Genomic DNA, 16,598 nt, shown 5'->3' on the forward strand with positions numbered 1-16,598 from the left:
TTATGTAGTGGCTCGTAATGTGTTTTATACGAGTACATTTTAGGGCTCTGATAAGCGGCGAGAGCTAGTTGGGAATGGAACGGACTGCCAAGACGAATGTCCGCAGGTTCAAAACCCAAGGCTCACACCTTTTTTTTTATTACTTTGAATGACGAGACGAGTTTGACGTTCGCCTGATGGTAAGCGATGCGGCTGCCTATAAACAGTACAAACACCAACATCTTAAATTACAATGTATTGTTTGGTTATTCTATTGCGCTCGCCATCCATGTGACATGAGTTGTTAAGTCTCAGTATGTCCAGTAGTTACACTGGCTACAATGTCTTTCAAACCGGAACACAACAGTGACTACACACTGCTGCTTGGCGGTAGACATTGCAGTGGTACCTACCCAGGCGGACTTTCACATATGAGAGACCTACCACCAGTAAAAAGGTAACACCTAGGCCTTTTTTAAAGTTATGTGAGTATTCTTTGTGAATGATCACTTTCATTAACAATGAAAGAAAACAAGGTGGCGAAACCTGCATACCTGAGAATTCTCTTTAAGAATTTTGAAGGTGTATGAAGTCTACCGAGTCACTCTAGGCCAGCATAGTGGACTAAAGCCTTATTCCTCTCAGCAGTAGAGGAAGCCCACGCTCAACAGTAGGATAGTACATAATACAGGAATCTTTTAGGACTTGACCATACTATCATAGGACAGATCCTAGGCCATATGAGCCCATATTTTGTCCCTATCTGTAGTAGAGGAGGCACATTCTCAGCATTATATTAGTAGAATAATGTAATAGATATATTACAAGATTGATACTATTATTATCTACTAGCTTCCGCCCGCAGCTTCGCCCGCGTGGATTTCGGACTTCAAAAATGGAGCCGGTCGCGAACGTTCGAGAATGTTCGTTTTACGAAGCTACTCGCTAGGTGATTCACTAGCCTCTACGTGCCAAGCAAGCCGCCTGCCTGTGCGTTCGCGACCTTATATATATATACAAGAATAATCCTTATAGCATGATTCAGTATTCACGCGTGATGGCTTTTTATTAGCGTATTTCATGTATAACTTTAGTGTTTCTATACCGATTTCTATGATTCTCTTTTATGTAATATTTAATAATGTTAACTTTTTTAATTAGGGATGACTGAGAGTGTTATAAACATAAGAGTAGACAAATATAATGAGAAAGCTTCGAACTGCTAAGTTATCGAGAGTTACACGTGTTATTGTGAGTCAACCATAAAAGATAGACATATGCTGTCGTGAGATATTTTTTATATAATTTTAAGGAGAACATTTCCGTCATACATGATTTCTGTGTAGCTTTAACCATTAAGGTTGCACACGCGACGGAGCCTTAAATAATTGGAGTAACTTCTCCCGTTTTCCCAACATTTCCCTTCACTGCTCTGCTCCTATTAATTGTAGCGTGATGAAAAGTATATTATAACCAGCTCAGAAGTATGAAAAATGATTCTACTAAGTTTCGTTAAAATCCGTCGAGTAGTTTTTGTTTCTATATCGGTTATACAGACAGACAGACAGACAAAAATTTTACTAATTGCATTTTTGGCATCAGTATCGATCCCTAATCACCCCCTGATAGTTATTTTGGAAATATATTTCATGTACAGAATTGACCTCTCTACAGATTTATTATAAGTATAGATAAGGAAAAGACATTTTTAGTTATTATGCATATTTAATAATTTTGATGAAAACCCGGATTACTTTCTTAAAACTTTTTCAAAATATTAATTTTACCTCTATGAATCAACTGAATGAAAATCCAAAATATTTGAAAAAGCGACACAGTACAAGCACAGGCACATGTAGTGGTAATAATTAAGTTACCCGCTTTTCAATAGCGAAGGGTAAACTTGTTTAAAAGTGACGACTACACTTTTATTATTTAACTAGCTTTTGCCGGCGGCTCCGCCCGCGTTATAAAGTTTTTCAGGCTAAAGTTTTCCGTTATAAAAGTAGTAGTTTCCCGGGAGCCTCTCAAACTGTCTCCATACCAAATTTCATCTTAATACGTTGGGTAGTTTTTGAGTTTAACACGTTCAGGCAGACAAATGCAGCGGGGGACTTTGTTTTATAATATATTTTTTAGAACTTTTTAAGAGGAATAATCCCGTCATACATCATTGTTGCATAACTTTAATCGTTTACGCAGCGCACGCAACGGAAGCTCTCAAAACTAATAATTTTTCCCCGTTTTTGCAACATGTTTCATTACTGCTCCGCTCCGATTGGTCATAGCGTGATGATATATAGCCTATAGCACTCCAGGAACAAAGGACTATCCAACACAAAAAGATTTTTTCAGTTCAAACACGGTGGTTCCTGAGATTAGCCATTACTGCTCCGCTCCTATTAGTCATAGCGTGATGATATATAGCCTATAGCACTCCACGAACAAAGGGCTATCCAACACAAAAAGAATTTTTCAGTTTGGACCGGTAGTTCCTGAGATTAGCCATTACTGCCCCGCTCCTATTGGGTATAGCGTGATGATATATAGCCTATAGCACTCCACGAATAAAGGGCTATCCAACGCAAAAAGAATTTTTCAATTTGGACTGGTAGTTCCTGAGATTAGCGCGTTCAAACAAACAAACAAACAAACAAACAAACAAACAAACTCTTCAGCTTTATATAATAGTATAGATAGATTTAGTTTTTTTTGTATGGTGTTACTGTACGCAATACAACATTTAAATAACAGTCTAGCCTTATGACTAATAAGTTATTTAAATTTAACCTTCTAAAGACTATGACTCAGAATATCTCAAACAACACTTTTCCTGTTATTTCTATTAAGGGGAAGAAACATTGTTCGTGTTTTTTTTTTTTATTTTATATAGAACCATTGTTTGTTTTTGCAAATTCGCAGTGATAATACATGAAAATTATTTATGGATCTTTCGCCATTGTCAATGTTAATACGCACGTAAAATGGATAATTAAACGATGGGTTAATGAGAACGATATAATTAACTGTTATATTTAATATAAAGTGACATGAAAAACAGGATACAGTATAGATAGAAACATAAACAAAATCATAGTGCATAAAACATTTTTGATATAATTACAATAAAAACCCTTCAAAATAATTCAAAATACTGTGTATCTTGACGACCAAAGTTTGTTTTTACACACAACTTTTAACGCTCTAATGAACATGTTATGACGAAATGTCACGATGCCAGATGCCCTAATTTCACTGTGATGTTGGAGTTCGGACTTACGACTTCCTTACACGATTATACAAAAACATAATATACTGAAATATGGATCCTAATTAAGATTAAGAAGCATTATGGAATAATACTTACAAATTCTCTTAACATTACTTGAAACTCATGACGAAGATTAATCATCATAAGTATTAATAGTCTTGATGATTTAAAAAGAAATAGTGAAGCAAAGAAAAACGTTTTAGCAAAGCAATAAAAATTAAAATGTTTTGGATCTGACTCTTTTAATTAAGGTCGCATAAAGAAACGATTACTTATAATCTTTAAATTTTGCAACGGTTGACATATTATATCTATATCCAAATATGATATTAGTAAACTGATGATACTTAGATAAAAAAGTTTACATAAAAATAATTTTGCAAGATGTCCGAAAAAATGATCACCTTAATATCTCACGATCCTTTATTATCCGAAAAACTTTAAAATTAACTTCTACCTGAATTTTACTCCCCAATATTTCAAAGGAAAATCAAATTGACGTTTGAAGTGTTGTCATACTCTTATTAATACATAGACGCTAATTTCCGTTGCATTAAAGTTTCCACAAAATGACGCGCTTGTTTTAAAATAGTAAACCGATATGGAATCGTTTTCTACATAAAGAACATCATTAAGGCTCGTTCAAACATGTAAAATCGCCGTCACTGCAGGCAGTGGAACTCGAGACCCACCTAACACATCCTCCCCACGAACTAAACAACCCTAAACTCACGCTATTATGCCCAAAGAGTTAGGCAGAAGCGTAGACATAGCACTAATGAACGACGAAATGTGTTTACCACATTACAGAGCAGTTTTTTTTTTTTTATATTATCTATAAAATTTATGCGGACACAAATATTGGATCATTTGAACGTTCTATCCATAGATTTAAATCATTAGATGTGCCTGCCCATACTTCAGCCGCACGGAATCGTGTCATCGTTGGGAAGAGTGAGGCATGAGCTCAAATAGACCTTACCTTCTTAAATTTGTGGATTGGTATTATACTACTACTACTAATAAAATGTTCGTGAAATTGATTATATTTTTATTTCTCCAATAAACACACAGATATATATGTGGACAATTTGAAAGAGGACAGGGCATATCTAATGATTTAAATGTATGGTTCTATTAATAGAAATTGAGTCAACAAAACGTTGTTACTTTAAATGGTCATTCAATACATCTGCATACTAAAACCTTTATCAAGGCACGGGTGCTGCTTTGGTTTTTCCCTAAAGATAGATATGTAAACAACATAGTATTTCCTTATATAAAAACGTGTTACTTAAATATTCAATAACATTGAAATGAATGCTTCTTGTGTATCAACAAGGATACATTATGTCCTTGTTGATTAATTAAACGCGCGACTTTGATCGTAATTATAATATTACCAATATCATGAATACGTCAGTTTGTATGTTTAAATGGTTGTTAGAAATAGAAAATGTACTTACTTAGTGTTTTTTTGTTGTTATGTATATACTCATATATGTATATATCACATGTACCGCGACAATAAATTATTCTTTCTTTCTAAATATACACCGAAACTGATAAAAAGATTTAATTTTCTCTTTGGCATAGGTACTATAATGAAATTTGTTTATGGAACAATACACGTACAGAATTATTTTAAGTATAATAATATAATGAAGTTCATTAAAGTATTAAACGAAATAGAAAGTTATTATTAATCTTAAAAACGAAAAATCTTTTTCATAAGTATATATTTTTACTATGCTTACAAATAAATATTCTTTTCTCGTATCCTATTAAATCATGCAAATTAAATTCAATTAAATCTCGGGTCGGATACTCGACGATAAAACATCACTACTATATATACCAATTCTATCTACTCTTAAAATATTATTTATATCATAAATAATAATTCGAGATATGAGAATTTATGAGAAAAAGATTCAAATATAAAAAAAACTTGTATTTATTTTAAGAAAACACGTTTAAAGCATAAAAATATAATTTATTTATGTACAATCAGGTTTTATTTGTTTTAAACACTTTATATGCAATTTTACACACATCTCAGTCAAGTTAGGATTTCTTTTCATTTACAATAACACAGCATGTTTAATAGTCATAATCCTCATCTGGAAAGCAAAAAGTGCCTCTTTTAACATAGCCTTTCGGGCATCCAGAACTTTTAATTAAAAACCTGTTAGGAAAAGTCACTTTTGTCTTCTGTTCGTGTCTAGGGACTCTCTGTAAATCTGGATATGTCCTTCCGACATCGTGATTGTCTATTTTGGCTTGTTCCGCATGACTAGATCTGGTTTTGAGGTTCACATCCACCATATGTCCTGGGAAGGAAATGCTCGTCGAGTCGATCACACGGCCCTGTGTAACAACGATTGCAGCAAAACACAACACAACAAGGCACACGATTCTACACATCTTGATACTAATGTATATAAATTAAACGAATGAATGAGCGCGCACATCGCTACCGACACGTTTTATACCAATGTTTACGGTAAAATTGACGATATTACCTATATATCGTATGTTTTAGTCATAGGGTGACGTATTTGATTGCTACTATGCTGGACTCGTCACCAACCTTTCTTCATCGCCGGACATTGGGATTTTAAGTTACCTTCGCATGGATTAAGTAATAACTGGTTTTTTTCATTTAATATTGTTAGTTCACAGTTTTAATCTTATTCCTATCTTATTGAATAAAAATATTGATACCCTACCCGGACGCCATAGCATTTATCTATCATGTGCAGTGGAGTCACTTTTTTCTAAACTTGTACCACAATAAATACATAAAAGTATATTTTTGTGTTTTTGACAGAGCACGGTTCCACTACGTTCAGGCTTAGATGTGATTAGATCCTTATGTTTCATCATCATCATCATCAGCCACATAAAATCCCCTGCTGAATATAGGTCTCCCTTAAAGATTTCCAGACGGACCTGTCGAAAGTGGCCTACATCCCACGTGTTCCTGCGACCTTCATATTTTTGTTAAGTGTACTATATTTAATTATAGCTCACGTAAGCATGTGTAATGTGTATGACTATGACATACATACATATGACTGTAATATTATTATATGAATATTGGAATGCGTAATTCGCAACATAAAAACTACGACACTTCCACACCAAATTGATATTCAAATGAAGACAGACAAAAAAATTATAGATTTTACTTGCACCAATTCCAAGTACCGACATATTTCCTCTTGCCTGAATTAATTATTTGTGTATGTACACAAAAACTAGGCTGACAAGATCACGGTTTTTGCGTATGAGTTGTATTCATTAGCGTCTTTTTATTTTGTTTGCCGGTACCGTTTTTTACACGGCAATATGATCCCACTTAAACTGATGATAAGTACATAATATATAGTATGGAATGATGAGACGGTTAACCATTACTAGTAGATACAGTTGTGCTGACCTATTTGAAACCAGATATACATAGAATGATCCCGAAACGCGACACACTTACGTGGGTCACTCAAGCGCAGGGTTTCCCAATCAGTCTGCAGAAGTCAAAATGTGGTCCACGAATGATTTCAAATTTTGCGAGCGGTCGCTACAAAAGTTATTTCTTACACTAACCTGCTATTTTATAGTTTTCTCAACAATCTATTTATGTGAACAAGGGACTTTTGTTTTGTTGGTAGATAATTAAAAAGGCGAGGATTGACTTGTACAAAATATGAAAGCTCAGAAATCAGATTAATTCATAACTAACAAAAATATTTTGATTTCTTTTTATGAAAGTTACAATTGAATGTTCCATTATAGTATTTTAGAGATTAATTCAGTTCATTTTTATTATATCTACGCGTCGTGATCCCTGCTAACAACAATGATATAAAAGTGCTCCCCGGCTAAGAAAAAGTTAAAAACCCCTGCTATAGCGGGTAAACACCGAGTATATGGTAGTCGCTCGCCAGATATAAAAAAACGCGGGTAGCACTCCCTGGCTCATTACTACAAGGTTCTATATATATTATATTTTTTACATAAACTGAGTTATGTGTATCACATTATTGTGCTTTTTTCAGTGAAAATTATAATGATCCCGAAAGAGAAAACAAGAACTATAAATTATTGTATTTTGCAATGTTTAGCAACGTGGAAAATTTTAATCACTTTTTCCAACATAAATTAAAATTAACATAGGACCTTGTGATAGTGTGCCAACGAAATATCCTATGAACTATTAGTATTGGTTTAATAAGTAACTATAATTTGCTCCCTTTGCCCGATTGAAATAGTTTCTGGGGATAAAAATCCCACTGTATGTCGACGGTTGGCAAGTTAATTAAGATAAGCTATATTTTTTCGAAAACTTAAGACTAGGTTCAGAAAAAGGAAGGAGAAAAATCTACTGACTCTTAATATGCGTAAGACTCAATGTTGCTTAACTCGATTAGCCTGCCACCAGTCATTATATTTTCCCTATATAAAAAGTAACTAAACTGAATTAATCTATCCCTAAGGTAGTTTTTGATTTTATCTGGTTAAAGACGCGGCGAGGGGCTTTGTTTTATTATATGTAAGGATTTACTTGAGCACTACTTAGTTAGTTCGTCAAGTAAAACACTGCCCTATATTCGTGCGGAAATACGGAATTGTTAATGTCAATCATAAATGTAGCAATTACTTAATAAATATGAAATAAAACTCAGTTACTGAATTTGCCAAAACATATCGGCATTATTTATTAAAATTGTTAACGTTGTGCATGAAATATGAAAGTCATAATATCCATTTGGTAAATGTATTTGATATTACTCAATGTGGAACTTTGTGGAAATATAAAACTATAAAGGGTTAAGAGGTAGCGTTTCGGATTACATACAGTAATATTTAAACCACTCATTTATTTACAAAAATAATCAAATAGCAGTATTTTTATGCAGTAACTTATAATTGAGACTAGCTACTAAAAACTAACACTTAATTATAAGTAATAAACGAAGGCATGTTGCTTAATTATGGTTGTATCTTACATTAAACTAAATAACGCGATCAAGTTGTTCGTCTGGTTGTTAGCATCATGATTATTCACAAACAGAAGCATCATCACCCAGTACGGCTCATGATTGATGTGCTTTGTATAAATAAATAATGAACTGCCTCGGTGGCATAGCTGTAATTATATATGGTACGAGTACAACTATCACGCTGGGGTCCTGGGTTCGAATCCCGAGTCGGGCTAATAATAGTAGTGACTGGGTTTTTCCATCTTAAAAAATTACTCAGTCGCAGCACGGAGTCAGGAAGTTAGCGGTGCGGCACCCCCGTGTCTCAGAAAGCACGTAAAGCCGTTGGTCCTGCACCTGATCTCTCTCCGGTCATGTCGGATTGCCGTCTTTCCGGACTATGAGAGTGAGGGAACAGAGAGTGCACTAGTGTACTGCGCACACAATTGTGCACTATAATATGTCCTGCGTACTTGGCTGATCTCCGTTGAGATTGCCGTGGCCAAAATTCGGTTAGGAATCAAAAAATAAATAACAATTAATTATTTTATAAATAGTGTTTTTTAATTTCTATTTTTTATAATTTCAATAATGGACTTTAATATCCCACAACTTGAACATCACAGCACTTGCACACTGTTGCTTAGCAGCAACGATAAACAAAGCTGTAGGATCTACCTAAACGGATTACTATACCAATAGCATATATTGTATTATAATGTCCAAATATGAAATCCAAAACCAAATTTATAAATTCAAACTGATGTGGAACTGGAAGTTTATAGGGCCATATTAATAGATCAATCTTACCTCTGCAACATATCAAATAGAAATTTAATATATTAAACTATTTAATTAATTAAACTTAAGCTATTATTTAAGAGCCTGTTCTTAGCTGAGTAGAGCTGCTACATAAACGAAAGTCAGCTATCAAAATACATCACATATTTTTATTTGAAATATCACTTAAGGTGATGTTAATATGGGTTTATTGAATAGCGACAATTTTATGTTGCTGATCTTCGCTTGACAGAGTCTCAACTGACATCACACTTGAGAGCCAAACTGAGTTGCATTTACCGCCCTTAATGATACTAATTTACTTGAATGAGGATATTTGTTTGTTATTAAAAGGTCAATAAATACTAAGAATATTTGCAATAATATACCCGCAAGATGTTAGAAATACAAAATATGATTTTATGGATGCTATATTTATTTCACAGCAAAGGTTTTGTGTCCGTCTGAAGATCACCAGATATAAACTCTCCAAAGCAAAAGACATCCGTAGTGTGTAGTTACTAAATAGTGTGTTACCGGTGTTGTTTATCAGGAAATGTATGTATGTAACTGATTTCACTGTGAGACAGTTGTTCATGCAGTAGAGTTTAGTTCTTCCATTTGCTAAAAGCTAACACAATTATTTGTTTAGTATAGCTGTAATTAAATTTAATTTTACATTTCCTTCATCACTGATTTCGAATCAAAGCATTATGCCGTCTCTAAAACAGACATTGAAATTATGAATTAATTTTAGTATACTTCGAATTTTCGTACATAATATTATTATAACATAAAAACAATATTTGGATAACAAAAATATATTTAACAATAAAAATAAATTAACATTTCCATTACATAAGTAAGTGTACATTGAATCTTCGATATTGAACAAATTAATTAGTAAACTATTGGAAATATCGTTCAGTAGTCGTCATCGGGGAAGCAGAAGGTACCGCGTCTTACATATCCTGATGGACAGGTCCCAACACGAACTCCGAAACGATTTTCAAAAGAAGGCACGTCAGGCTTTGGCGTTAAATGTCGCACCACCGGCATCTTGTCCTCTGATTGTGTTACAATGATTTTCTTCGTCAGCTGATCGATATCCATCTTCAAGGTTGATATAGGATGAGCCATATCTGATTTATTCTTCACTAAGAACTCCATAACGATACCCTCGGCTGGTAACGGGAACTCTTTGGTCTTAATAACACGGCCTTCTGTGACCGCAAGCAGAACGAAGCACAGCACGACCACGCACATATTTGATGAAGACATGTTCAATATAAAAATGTGGTGTTTATTGCTGGCGAGCTAGTCGACGGATGGTGGTGTAGCGGCTCTACATTCTATTTTATACCAGCACTGTAGGATAAAACATCGTACGTACGTCAAGAATTCCCCGTCATGTCACTGACGTTACCCCAAGATATTGACCTGGTGACGCATGCACGTTGAATCATTTAACTTTGTGTCCCACATCTGCACCGGGACCTCAGAGTGACACACCCGCAATGTTTAAGTTTGTAATTACAACTCCTTTGTTAAGAACGGCACGCGTCACAAGGAGTATGTTTTTACAATGCATTTCTACGTAATTGTTACAATTTTGAGTATTAAATAGTCATATGTTTTTGTATGAGTAAATAGATAAAAGTGGCAATGTCTTACACTTCCTGCCACCGTGTTGTTATCGGGCAAATAAATGTAATTGAACAGGAAAATCTATTAATTGTATATCGATGATTATAATTGAAAATAAGTCTTACAATAATCTCAAATATTCAATGGTATAATATGGTAATATTGTGGACTGAGATCCGTAAGTCCTGGGTTCGATACCCAGGGTAATAAAATGACAATAAAATCTCGCGTTCAATTACGATTAGGAATATAATTATTCAAATGAATTAAGGAATCAATTAACCAACTGACGATGTGTAATGAGTGTCACTTGTCCATGTTTGGCAATGATATTGACAGGTCGGGAAGTTACCCGGTTGCGGACAACATAATATTAAAACAGATTCCTACATGTTGTAGGTGTTAGTCTAATTTTCATATACACAGGTCCGTCGAATGAGAAGTTCCCAGTTGTAGCAAACAAATATGGCTACTTATAGAGCAAAATATTGTACATATATATACTAAAAAGTATATACTTTTTAAATACCTCCTAAGCTGAGGTAACATTGTGACTAGTTTTTGTAAGGTTCTTCGTAAACAACATTTTTTAGAAATCCGAGTTTCATTCGATCCCGTAACCATAAAAACTGCAAAGGCTACATAAAGCCGTAATAATATCCGATAAATAATTTTATTTCGGTAGCTAGTATCCCCGTAAACATAATTAATAATTACACATTTTTTTCTTTGTTTCATTTTAAAGAAGAAATTATTTTAAAGAATGAATGTAACACTCTAAAATTTATTTTGATCTAGATGTTTATTCCCGCGAGTAACTTTCAACAGCTCCGCCCACTTGAGAAGCTTTTCCAGTTTCAAAACTCTGTAAAACGCTATAGTGATTCCTAGCACCACCTGTACAGCGCCATCTATTTCAAAATCTGATTAAAGAATAATCATTTTTTATAATCTATTAGGAGAAAAAGCCTATGTTAATCCGGGACATGATCTACCCGTATGACAAATTTTATCTAAATCCGTTACAAACATACAAAAAACCAAACATTACCAGTAAAGTTTTGCATTTATCTTTAATTTCAAAATGTAATTTCCAGAAGCATAATATTATAAGTAAAACATGTCCTATATGCATATTTTGATGCGTGAGTAATTGTTGTGTAATAAACCAACAAACAGATTTCAGTCGCCTTTTCTAAAGGAAATCTGAACAGTTGACGTCGTTGAATGGAATTTCAAAGACGCAGACAGTGTGGCGTCGGATGACACAGTGGGAAGTAATTTCCTGCTTCATAACTGACATGATAATTCTTTTTTTCAAATATAGTTATTTAAATTTTCGAACTGACAATAAAATGAATAGGTTATTGCAAAATCTTCTTTTGACTGGTTTGACTTTTTTTGGACTATGGCGCATTTGTATTGCATACATGCGCGGTTGGGACATTGGGACATCATAGCATTGGCGGCGGCGCCATTGCTATGATGTCCCAGATTCGAATCCCCGGTCGGGCAGTGATATTTAAGTCTTTCTGCTCCCTATTAGACGGGAATCTGGATTGTGCCCAATATAGCGATAGGTTCACCTTCTATCACATTACGGGACGAAACATACTTGAAGAAAAATGGGTGCCCCAGTTACAACTCTGCCTACACCTTAGATGATAAAGACGTGTGTTCGTTTTAAAATCCTTTTTTGTGCCTTTAAAAAGATGATCAAAAAATTACAGTTAAGTTATGAAAAAAATATTTATAGTAATCCCTAATATTTCTTAAGATTTAAATAAAATATAAAAAAGTGTTCGAGCTTTAATGTAATGATAGCCAGATATTAATTTTATTAATGTTATGAGAATAATAGCAATCGTTATCCTATTAATAATCTTTATCGCATTAAATCGTTTTTACTAGATCATTTATCACAAAAACCAGTATAACATTAGTGTTTATCATTAATCACGAGTCACGTGTAATGTTTTGTTCTCAATGCCCATTACCGACATTAAAATACGTTACGTTTAAATTGTTTTCCATAACATTGGGTACATTTTTTTTACATCCATTTTCAATACACGATCCTAATCTCAATCTTCGCTCCGATTCCGACAATAAACTAAACAAAATACGTAATTTGTTGTGAAAATAAACCAATGAGAACAAAAAATAATTTTGTTCTCATTGGTCTACTATCACAATAGATAAAAAAGCTATTGGGTTCGTTTATCAAAAATGGCGGTTAATCGGTAGTCAATTCTGTTTAATTACTTAACGCAATAGGGTCGTGTGTATGAGATAGTAAAGAAATATAATAGGCCAAAATATTTCTAGTTTCGAGCTAATAACATAATTACTTTTTACTAATTCTCTGAATTATCTAGATTATACTATAGCCGTTTAGTATTTGAAGCATAACTAGGCTCCCGCATGGGGTCGATCGAGTCCCCTCGAGTCTCGATAAAGATGAAATACGGGTCGGGTTACTCAGATTATAAGCAATAAATATTGCCGAAAATATGCTGCGTATCATAATGGTCGCTCGGCCTTCGATCTCTAGATTACTATTATCTATGCGAATAATGGTGTACATCCATTAGATATTGTATAGCCATTTTGCTTCTGTACAGATGTCAAATGCGAAGTAATCTAACAATCCGATATCCTACCACTACAAAATGGTTGATTTTAATTATTTATATCTTTCCGATTTACAAAATAATTGACGGGAGTCTCATATTGATACATTCTTTAAATATATTGTACATATCTAGTATACATAATATAGTTTATCCATGAGAGCGACAATCATTCGCTCGGTGAATAACCTGTCACAGTGACTCACTCCGATGAGAAACATTTTGGAAACTGACTAATAAGACCTTATTCAACAGATTAAATCTCATTTCATTGTGCCACATATTAATTTCCAGTATTATATATTAGTCAAAGTATATAAACTGTAAAACATCGCCATGTTTTTTTTTTATATTTACCTAATGGATTCAGATGAAAGAAGGTAAAAAAACGCAATCATTTTGGAATTTAAATTTTTTTATATTTAGTTGTTTGTGAATAGACGCTCATACAATACTATAACAGTTCAACAGAGACACGAAATCAGTTTGAGCATGCTGTTTTTTTGTTTTTTTTTTGTTACTTTCACATAACATTACAATCATATTTGATACTGTTATATACTTACAAGTAATTTAGATTTTATTTTCGTGTCTTTTATTTAGTAAGTCATGACAAATATTCGAGTATGCATTACATAGCATGAATCTAACCCTAAAATACCGAAAGAAAGCGGCCGCCGTGATTAGTCAAGTCACTCTCTTGATGAAAAAATATTTCGCACAATCCTTAGGGGTTTCGCTAATCTGCAAGTCACCGTTGGCAATTCGGCCTTAATGCACAAAACTCGCCCCTTGGACTTGCCTACATAGGTAATGTGTGAGATCAATAGACATTATTTAATAGATTTTATATTTTTTGTATTATTAAACAAACTCATAACAATAGGCTGTTATGTATAAAATAACCTTAGGCCTTAAATCGACAGCCATTAAGAAGTAATCAGAAGTGTACCCAACCGGTATGTTCGCTCTAGAGTAAAATGTACCCAGGTACATAAATAATTTTCCATCCTATAATGTATGATAGGAAACAAAGAAAGAAAGAAACATTTATTAGGAAACGTGCCTATGCTTGTATTATCTAGCACATTAGATATAATATAGCACATTTTTGCTTAAGCCTAAAAGCATCGCACAGGTGCTGTCAGCAAGTAAAAATTTTAGAGTAATAAGCTTAGATATAGAAATTAAACTAATTTTCGGATTTTATCGCGGTTAGTATTTTACTTTTCTCCCGACGTTTCGAAGACTTTGCAGCCTTCATCGTCACGGTCAGTCCCCCCCGTGTTCTTTCCGCATAAAGCGTGCCATGTATCTAAAAAGTCAGCACGATGCACAACAACACTAACTGAAGTCGTATGAACTAAATTTTTTTAACGTAAGTACTACATATGCATCTGCGGGCACCCTAAAAATCGTTATTTCTAACACTATCTGGTACTCCAGGAGTTACTTTTTTTGTTTCATTAACACATCTTTCTAATAAACTTAATTTTATACCCATAACTTTTTCAAACAACCTTAAGACTCTATTATCAAGCCCATTTGATGTTCCCAAATCGAAATCGCCAAGCATTTGTAGTAACGATTTTAAAATGGCAACCGCGAATATTCATGTATATTACCACCGGGACAATGATTTTCCCTCTAATATTAGTGCATTGACTTACCGGAATTAAAATTTTAGAATGATTGTAAGGACTGTAATTAAGCCTGTACGTATAAATGTCGTAGTCTTTTCCACTTTTATTAAGACCAATAAATAACTCGAAGGATATTATTATCCAAAAAAGACGTGATATATTATTCAAATCGTTATTTAAATGTTCCACAATTATCAAAAACTTAGCTCTCGGGTTCCAGAAAAAATCATTCTTTGCCAAATTTAATCCATTTTCTTATTCTTCGTAGGTCCTGGCAGCCATGATATATGTATGAGTATGAAATCCATTACACTGCCATCGGAAAGACCTAGACAAATATAGCATTCCTCTTAATTAGTGAAAAATAAACATTTCTAACAAGTTATTTGGATTTATAATTGAGACATATTGCTGGTAATTCATAACAATTATTAATTTTATCACACACGTGGTTAAATAATGTTTATCTACGTTATTATAAAGTAATAACTAATTTAATCCCATTACCTAACCTGGGATACGAAATATAACTAAAACTCTTATATAATATTGACAGTATTTTTTCATTTTGAAGAGCACTGGAAGTTTCTCTGCCTACGGTTAACATTAAACTATGAATCTCTAAATTACTGTTAATACAATGTACTATAATCAGATAGAACCACCATTATAAGGATGCCACGAATTTATCCATTAAAAATTATGGTCGTATTCGTAATGTGCTTGCTGCTAAGTGACGAGTGATCGAAAGACACTTTGTGTCAAGTTTTTCTGACTTATTTAGCCTGGAATTGAATCCGCCAGAAAAAGTTCTCACAAAATAAAATCCGGTTCGTTTCAGCAACATGCAACTACACTCCTTTGTACTTTGACACATTTAGAGTATGGTCAAAGCAAGAAACGAAAGTATTTTTTTTTAAGGATAAACTCAACAAAAATCGATTTTCCACTTCATCGCTGCTTATTATAATCAACTCATTTAGATTGATGTGCGCGTATCACACATAATTCGCCAACTCATAGTAGCCATGGGATTTTTTTTATGAAGGATTCCCGGCTTGCGGGTTTCCCCGAACAATGGGTAGCTGTTTAATAATATTACATAAAATAATGTAAGTATATAAAAAAATCATAGAAAGAATAACTTGTATTCACATTTATTTATAAATAAGTAGATAATATTAATTTATTTGTAAACAGGTAATAACAGTAATAGGTAAGTTCTACACCCATAAGCTTCAATATTATGAATTAAAAATAATAATTATCTATATTTTGATGGCAAGTATTGAAATGTTTAGTTTACCGACCTGAAATTCTAACCTAGGACCTCCCGGCCCATAACTCATTTACATAACTTTACAAAATACCTATGCCTGTGATTTCCTCCGATGACCAAGCAGCCAACAATTATTTAAATTGCTTATGTACTTACCTAATTTTAAAAAAAAATATCGGAAAAAAAATATTCCTTAAAGGAAAAGCTGATTATTATGTTTTGTGTCTTAGACAATTATTACTTTGACTCTAACCTTTAGAAAAACAAGAGGAGCAACGTTAAAATCGATCGTACTTCATTTTTAATAAGAACGAACTATACTTTTAAAGAAGTGGTTACAGCAAAACCGAGATCTGATAATTATATATTTAGAAACTATCT

The 16,598-nt window shown here is 33.5% G+C and overlaps 1 protein-coding gene across 1 annotated transcript; it reads right to left on the minus strand.

Annotated features, from left to right (window-relative positions):
* Nucleotides 1-9,820: 9,820 nt before the first annotated feature.
* Nucleotides 9,821-10,349, minus strand: LOC115446920. The gene has a single exon (XM_030173761.2). It carries the CDS (start codon nt 10,294-10,296, stop codon nt 9,940-9,942), a length of 357 nt encoding a protein of 118 aa, XP_030029621.1. The 5' UTR covers nt 10,297-10,349; the 3' UTR covers nt 9,821-9,939.
* Between the last annotated feature and the right edge of the window lie 6,249 nt (nt 10,350-16,598).

The sequence above is a fragment of the Manduca sexta genome, chromosome 13, assembly GCF_014839805.1.
Source record: "Manduca sexta isolate Smith_Timp_Sample1 chromosome 13, JHU_Msex_v1.0, whole genome shotgun sequence".
Taxonomy (NCBI): domain Eukaryota; kingdom Metazoa; phylum Arthropoda; class Insecta; order Lepidoptera; family Sphingidae; genus Manduca; species Manduca sexta.